At 50.3% G+C, this 7,733-nt stretch overlaps 1 protein-coding gene across 1 annotated transcript in view; it reads left to right on the plus strand.

The window, feature by feature from the left end:
* The window catches only part of NCSTN (nicastrin), a 32,928-nt gene extending 29,037 nt beyond the window's left edge, over positions 1–3,891 (plus strand). Inside the window, exons 12-17 of the mRNA XM_042439266.1 lie at positions 412–514; positions 755–853; positions 1,506–1,593; positions 2,087–2,241; positions 2,560–2,775; positions 3,148–3,891. Of these exons, the coding sequence (XP_042295200.1) occupies positions 412–514; positions 755–853; positions 1,506–1,593; positions 2,087–2,241; positions 2,560–2,775; positions 3,148–3,270 (784 nt within the window). The 3' untranslated portion in view covers positions 3,271–3,891. The remainder of the gene's footprint in view (positions 1–411; positions 515–754; positions 854–1,505; positions 1,594–2,086; positions 2,242–2,559; positions 2,776–3,147) is intronic.
* Positions 3,892–7,733: the final 3,842 nt, after the last annotated feature.

Here is a 7,733-nt window from a genome sequence, read left to right on the forward strand (position 1 = left end):
TCTGGAATCTGGGAATGGTGTGATTTCAGGGTGGAGAAGGTGTTTTTTCCCCCTTCCCCCTCCTCCCATGTTTCTACTGTCAGCAAGAGGCTTCCCTAATGGAATCTGCAGGGCTTTCTTGCAAGTAACATGCATTTTAAGCGGCTGCAAGGGTTCCTCTTTCTTCCAGCAAGTGGCTTGAGCTCAGCAAACAGACAGAATTGTGGAAAGGCCAAGTTAATTACAGAGCCTCATTAAACCCTTGGAGGAGGGAGGGAGGGGGGACGAGAGGCTGGATTCTTGGCTGAGGCCTTCATCCCCCCTTTTCCCTGCTCCTCCCCAAGGGAAACCTCCTGATGCTGCTTTGGGTGAGCCCCATTCTTGATTCCCCTCCCCATTCTTGTTCTCCCTTCCCCCTTTTCTTGTTACCAGGTACTACCAGAGCATCTACGACACGGCAGAGAACATCCTCCTGCAATATCCAGAGGGAATGAGCCCCGAGGAGGCCTTGAACCATGTGACGGACACGGCCAAGGTTCGGCGTGCTGCCGGGACAGGGAGGGCGGTCTCCATCTGTCCCTTCCTGCGGAGGGGCAGGGGGCAGTGGGAGGAGGCGACTTCGCATCGTCTTGGGTGCTCAGTTGCCATAGAGACACACCAGCGGTGTGCGCACCAAACCTCTTGGGGGAGTTCCTGGCCTGTGCCGGGCTGTCTCTCTCGATTAACACAGCGCCCTCTCTTCCTTTCTCCGTTTTTCTTCCCCCTTTCCCCACAGTCCCTGGCAGAAGTGGCCACTGTGGTTGCCCGCACTCTCTACCAGCTTGCCGGGGGAAGGGGCGACGTCGCCTTGGCAGTTGAGGCAGATCCCGTGACGGTACGAGCAGATGGGCTCCAGAGGCCCGGCGCCAGGGCTGGACCCGGGTGTATTTCCCTTCTGTCCAGGCGTGTGTGTGTTTGCCTCCCTCCTTGTTGTGTCAACACCACATGTTGTCTCCTGGACAGACAGTCCCTCCTGCTCTTGCCTTCAAAAGCACAGGTGGGCAAGATATGGCCCTGGGACAGTGTGCGTCCCTGAACGCTATTTCCACGGACCCCATCCTCCACCAAACACAACCCTTTCTCTGCCCCATAGCCAAAAGGATGAGTTGCCTGTCCTGCAAGCCTCCAGGAGAGGCAGCTCAGCTTTTATATGCGTTGCAACCTCTCTATTGCTCTGTTTACCATATTTGGAGAATTTGCTACTGGGAAAGTTGTTCCTAATGTTTTGGTTGGAATCTGTTTTGTAAATTGAATCTATTAAGTTCTGGTCTAACCATTTTGCAGCAGCAGAAAAAGACTCCTGCTCTGCCTTTCCTATATTCTGTTGGTGGGAGTGCGGTCTTCCAAGTTCTCCTGGAGGGTGACTAATACAGCCCCCTTGCCTCCCACCGGCCCAAGCTCTGGGCCAAAATCCCCCCCCCCTTTGCCCCCTTTCCCCCATGCAGCCCTGGCTGTCCCTCCTGTTGACTGTCTCATCTTCTTCCCAGGTCACCCGCATGCTGTATGGCTTCTTAGTGAAGGCAAACAACTCCTGGTTCCAGTCAATAGTTCAACCTGAGTTCAAAGGCTATCTTGGTAAGGCTGGGACACCTTGAAGGTGTAGGGAACTGGTTTGGTTTGGGATCAGAAGTAAGCAAATTTGGAGGATTGGAGGACATGCCTCCTCCTCCTCCGACCCAGTATGGCCCCCATGGGCCCCTCCCGTTGAGCCCAGAAGCCAGTGAGAAATTTGTTGTAATACAGCCTTTTGTTATTATATACAATCAAAATGCAACAAGTTGCCACTTTTTGGCCAAGAGAACAAACAAGTGTTTGAGGGTACTTGCACCCTTAAAATATTGTTTTCTTCAATAAATCAGGGTACCAGGGGTGGATTGCCTTGTATTAGAGGAGTAGTGTAGCTTCTGGAGTTGTGGTTATAACATTTTGGTGGAAGGGATGGTGGGCCATACCTGACCTACAGATCCAGCCTTTAAACCACCTCTGTCCCGCCTGATTCCCACCTTTTTTCTGAGCAGAGGTTTATTCCTCTCCTGAGCAACGTCTCCTGAAACCTTTTCCTTGCCAGGTGAGGAACCCCTCCAGTACTACATTGCGGTCAGCAGCCCCGTGAACACGACCCTCCTTGTGCAGTACGTCCTGGCCAACCTCACAGGCACCAGGCTGAACGACAGCATCACCAAGGAGCAATGCCAGAACTTGGGCAAGGCCTCCAAGGATGACGTGAGTTTGCTCACCCAATCCTGGGGGTGTCTTTTTGTACTTAGGGCCTAGCCAGCCTTCCTGTCCTAGCCAGCCTCCAATCAAGATCTGAATCACATGGCAAGTTAATGGGGGACTTAATAGTTCTCCAGGTTCCTTGATCCTGTGGTGCCTCCGAATTTGCAGTTCTACAGGATTCTAGTATCCTAGAGTTGGGAAAGGCCCCCCCAGGCCACTGAGTCCAGCCCCCTGCTCAATGCAGGAACTCCAGCTAGAGCTCCAAGGCACAAAATAGACAGGTTTCCTCTTGGTTTTACAAGGGTGTCTTTCTCTCCATAGCTGTATGAATACACTTGGGCCCAAGGCTCCCCGTACCCCAACGCCACATCTCCTCGCAAGCCCTTTTGTGTCAGGTCGACAGTCCGCCTGGCCCTGGCGACCTCCCCAGCCTTTGAGCTTGAAGATTGGGGGTCTTTGGAGTACTCCACCTGGACGGAGAGCCGCTGGAAGGAGCTTCACGCCCGAATCTTCTTGGTATCCAGCAAACAGCTAGAGGTGAGATCCTGGATACTGCTAAGTGGGCTGGTAAAGTGCTCATTTTATTCTGAATTTGCATTCAAGTCTCTATGGAGCAACGTGAAAGTTTTTGGGGTCTCTGGGGGTTAGCACCTGATTTCAGAGGTAAAGACTAGCTTGTGCTTCTACTCTCAGACTCAGGGAACTGAATTCAGCAGCTGGTGTGTTTTCTCCCAAGTGGTTTAACCTCCACTTGGTTGTATTTTAAGAGCCCTATCGCCCAGTTTCAGAGCTGCTTCCCTCCCCAAGAATGGACTGGACTGGACTCTCCAAGAGTTTCAGCTCCAACCACTACCTCCCTCTCCTTTTCCTAATGGCCGCTCTCTTTTTCTTCTCCAATCCCCTCTGCAGATTATCACCCTCGTCATTGGGATCGCCATCCTCATTGTCTCCTTCATCGCCACCTACTTCATCAATGCCAAAGCGGACGTACTCTTCGGTAGCCCAGGGGACTCTGGGCCTGTGGCCTATTGAACACGGATTTGGGAAATCATTGGCCGCAGGGGCCAATGAGCATGCGTGCGTACGCACAAGAGACAAAATGAACTTGACATTGCTGGTAGAACAACACTGGAGTTCCTTTCCGGGTCGACACAGACCGTGGAACGGAAAGGAACCATCTCCCCCGATCCCACCCCCCGTCCCCCAAAAATCTAGCCCAGAAAAAAGACACTGGCAGCAGAGGGGCAATTTGATTTGGAGGTTGGGTTGGTAAAGTCCAGGTCTCTTTCACCTTCTCTTTGCATGGATCCTTGGCAGCCGGAGCTGTGAGCATGGCTGCCGGATGCTGGGAAGCTCCTTTCCAGGCGTTTGTGTGGCTGGAGGGTCGTCCCTCTCGATTCCCCCCCTCCTCATTTTCAAAATCCAAAATTAGCAGCAAATGAAATGACCCCAATTGCTTGATCTTTGTGTTGCAAAGGAGGCAATTCAGAGGGGGACACGGGGAAGCCGCCGGAAAGGCCAAGTTGGATGTAAAAAAAATGCTTTTTTAAAAAAACAAAACCACAAATGATGATAATAATAATAATAATAGGGTTTTTGTACATATTATATAAAAAGCTTGGTTTAATTAAAAAAAATACTTACAAATTAAAATCCATGGGTGCCACTGGGTTATTTTTATATTGTGTGTGTATGAACACATACACATGTACATTCTTCGCTTGGAGGGTTATGGGATATTGTTGGTAAAAGAAAACTTAACCCTCTCAAAATGGCTGGTAACCAACCTCTGGCGACCCCAAGACAAACCTATTGCTGGGTGTTCTTGGCATGATTTGTTCAGAGGGGTTTGCCATGACCCTCCTTTGAGGATGAGAGAGCAGGGGACTTGGCCAGGGCTACCATGGTCAAACAGGGATTTGAACTCAGGACTCTCAGAGTCTCAAGTCCAACATTTCAACCATGCTGGCCCTCGGATTTCTTCAGCGGAGGTTTGCCAGTGTCTTCCTTTGAGGATGAGAAAATCTGACTTGCCTAAGGTCACCCAGTGGGCTTCCATTACTGAGCAGATGGGGATTTGAACCCTGGTCTCCCAGAGCCCTAATCCAACACTCAGACCAAACTGGATCACGCTGGTGATTCTATCAGGATTTTATAGATCAAGTGGGTCTCTTAATGAATCCAAACCATAGAATTCACACTTCATATTTCCTTTCTAGTTAGCTGTGGTTTCCCATCTAACAAGCAAGCCTCCAACTCACAGAGCCTTTCCTTATGGGGAATTTTGGCTACCCTTTCTCTCCTTAGCAGTATCCTTTCCGATTATGGGGCGACTGACGCCTATGGATTCCTCCCCCAAAATTCATTGGAAACAACTTGTTGGGTAGAAGGATGTCTGTTGTTTTGGCGCTGGGGAAGATTTTATTTCCTGATTTCCAACCCCGCCATCCTTTGAGCAAGAGGCGCAGCCTTTTATCCGCCCTCCAGTCCCCGCAGCCCTTGGATCTGATGGTTGGCAGAACTGAGGTCCCAGCTGCCGCTCTTCTTTGTAGCTCCACCACTCTGTGGATGGCCAGCAGGTCTCCCCACGGACGGCACCGTAAGGCTCTTTTCTCACAACCACACGCACAATTCAAAAATCCAGCAGAAGCAGCAGCAGCAGCAGAGAGGTTTGCAGCCCAGATCTAACCAGGCTTGACCCTTTCTCCTGCTTGTTTGCATGGCTGCTTTTCGGTTCTTGTCCTCTGAACATCTCTCTGTGAAGATGCAGGCGAGGAAGAAATGGGGAATGGAGAAACAGGAAAGGGTGCAGTTTTAGGCTGCATCCACAGGAGCCTAGTGTCAAAGGGCATGTTTACACAGGCCAGTTAAACCAGTTTCACCATGACCAAAGCCCCAATTCAAGTGAGGACAGTCTTCTTGTGGCTTCTGGGGTTTTAATGCCACATAGGTATTTGTATACCTTAACAAAGACCAGGTGTAGTGGTTTGCTGGTTGGACTTCAACTTGAGACCAGGGTTTGAATACCTACCCAACTATGGAAACCCACTGGGTGATTTTTGCCAAGTCACATTCTCTCAGCCTGAACAAATCTGGCCAAGGTAGGCTTGCCATAAGTCAAAGGCACACAACAACAAGAGAGGCAGGCACTTTAAAGGATAGCATCAATTGTTCTAACTCCCATCTACAAATGGTTCGAATGATTTCCATCATTCCAACAGTTTGTAGATGGGAAGTAGAGCAACTGATGCTATCAAGTGATGCTACCATCTTTAGAGAGAAATAACAAAGCGAAATGAGAGTAGGACTGAAACCCAGGCTGGAGGGGAGGAGGGGGAGATGGGCTCCCCTGAGAGACCCACAATCTGTTGCCGAAGGGCGTTTGCCGAATGATGCAAACCTTGGCGGCGGTTACGTGGCTCCTTCATTTTGCCAATGGAGTAAACAGACTCTGTGCTGCTCACCTGTGAGGTTTAGGGAGGGAGCTGGATGGATGGATTATCCCAGCAGGGACCAGGAAGGCAAAACACACACCTGTACATTGCAGAGGAAAATAGAAAGGTGGATTTTGGTTCTCTCTTGCAATTGTCTTGGCCTTCCCTGCATCCCAGCCTTGGACAAGGCTTAGGATGCAGGGACTAGAAGTATGATTTGGGGGCCCTGAGTATCACCTTCACTGTTTTCAAAACCCTCCAACTTTCCCACTTTGGCAGAGACGACATTTTCAGCTGCTTTTAAAATATCCCGGTTTCCACCTTTGCGCTGAGCTTGTTTTAATTTTTGCAAACTGGCAATCCTAAATTACAGGCTAATAGAGTGGATCCAGAATAGTGTAGTGGTTGAGTGCTGGACTAGGACTACCAGAAGACCAGGGTCTGAATTGGGTAGGACACACTCTCTCCGCCTCAAAGGGAAACAGTCAGGGCAAGCCTCCGTGGAAGACATCTGGCCAAGAAAACTGAGCCAGCATGGTGTAGCAGCTTGAGCATTGGACTAGGACTTTGGGAAACGGGTTCAACCCACTGAGTGACCATGGGGAAGCCACACACCCTCAGCCTCAGAGGAAAACCATGGCAAACTGCCTGAGAACAAATCTTGCCAAGAAAACCCTGTGATAGGTTTGCTTAGGGTCTGTGCAAAGGGCATGACTTGAAGGCACGCAGCTACCAGGGCTGATGGGAGGTGCAGTCCAACAATATATTCAGTTCAAGTTCTGGTTTTGAAAAAGGTGTGTGTGCGTGTGTGAAAGAGACAGATAGGTATAATAAGTATGATAGATGGATGGATGGGTGGGTGGATGGGTGGATGGATGGATGGATAGATAGTAGATAGATAGGTATGATAGGTAGATATGATAGATGATGGATGGATGGGTGAGTGGGTGGTGGGTAGATAGATAGATAGATAGATAGATAGATAGATAGATAGATAGATAGATAGATAGATATGATAGATGGGTATGATAGATAGATATGATATAGATAGGTATAATAGATAGATGATGGATGGATGGGTAGACAGTATATCTTTTGATGTCAAAAAGTGGAGCATTGTTCTGCAACTTACCTAAAAAGGAAATTGCAATTCTTACAGACTACTTTTGGCCAGAAATGGAGGACTCTGGAACGTCTGGAAGAGGGGGCCAAGCCTGCAAACCCAGTCTTGGGGAGCCATGCTTTGTATCCTGCATCCTTCCAACTGGCACTTTCTCCTCCTTTGTTAAGATAGTGAGACTTGGGCAAACCATTCATAGACGTGGAAAGGCTTTCCCAAGAGGATGGCCACTCCCTCCTCTCCCCCCAAAAGCAGAGCAGATGGGGCCGGGGAGAGGAGGAGAAGGGGAGCTAAGTGGATTGATGGAGTGGAGGAGAAAGGAGGGATGGACCCCCCCCCCCACCCAGCGCACTCCTCTCTGGCAGGCCAATGAGCGAAGCTGGCCCCGGAAGGGCAGGTGGCAATGGGGTCCCTCCAGTTGACAGATGGACAGACACAAAGGCTGGGGATGGCAGGGTGGGTGGCGGGGAGGGGGACAGATGGACAGGCAATGGAGCCTGGAAGAGGCGGCCGGGGCGGATAATTAGCTGGATGATTTGACAGCCTCGGTTATTAGGGCCCTGGTCAGAGCATGCGCATGGGTCGGCTTGCCAGGGAACAAAGGCACTGATGGCGGATGCGGGTTTTGAGGGACACACAAGCAAGGCACATCTCCCTCTTCTCTCTGTGTTTGTGTGTCCCTTTGGATGCCACTCCCAAACGGCAGGCCAAGCAACAGATTGCGGGTTGGTGTCGGTAACACATAGCAGGCCCTCTGTCGGAAGCTGATGCGGGCGGATGGACTCTTTCATTCCTGGGGAAAAAATAGGGCAAGCTGGCAGATTAGGTGAGGCAAGAGTTTGGGGAGGGGATCGGGGTGCAAGCTGAAGTGCAATAATGGGGGTACTTGAGAAAGTGGCTCCGCAATCTTAGGAGCAAAGGTCTTTTTTTAAAATTACAAC

This window comes from Sceloporus undulatus, chromosome 9 (assembly GCF_019175285.1).
Source record: "Sceloporus undulatus isolate JIND9_A2432 ecotype Alabama chromosome 9, SceUnd_v1.1, whole genome shotgun sequence".
NCBI classification, from domain to species: Eukaryota; Metazoa; Chordata; class Lepidosauria; order Squamata; family Phrynosomatidae; genus Sceloporus; species Sceloporus undulatus.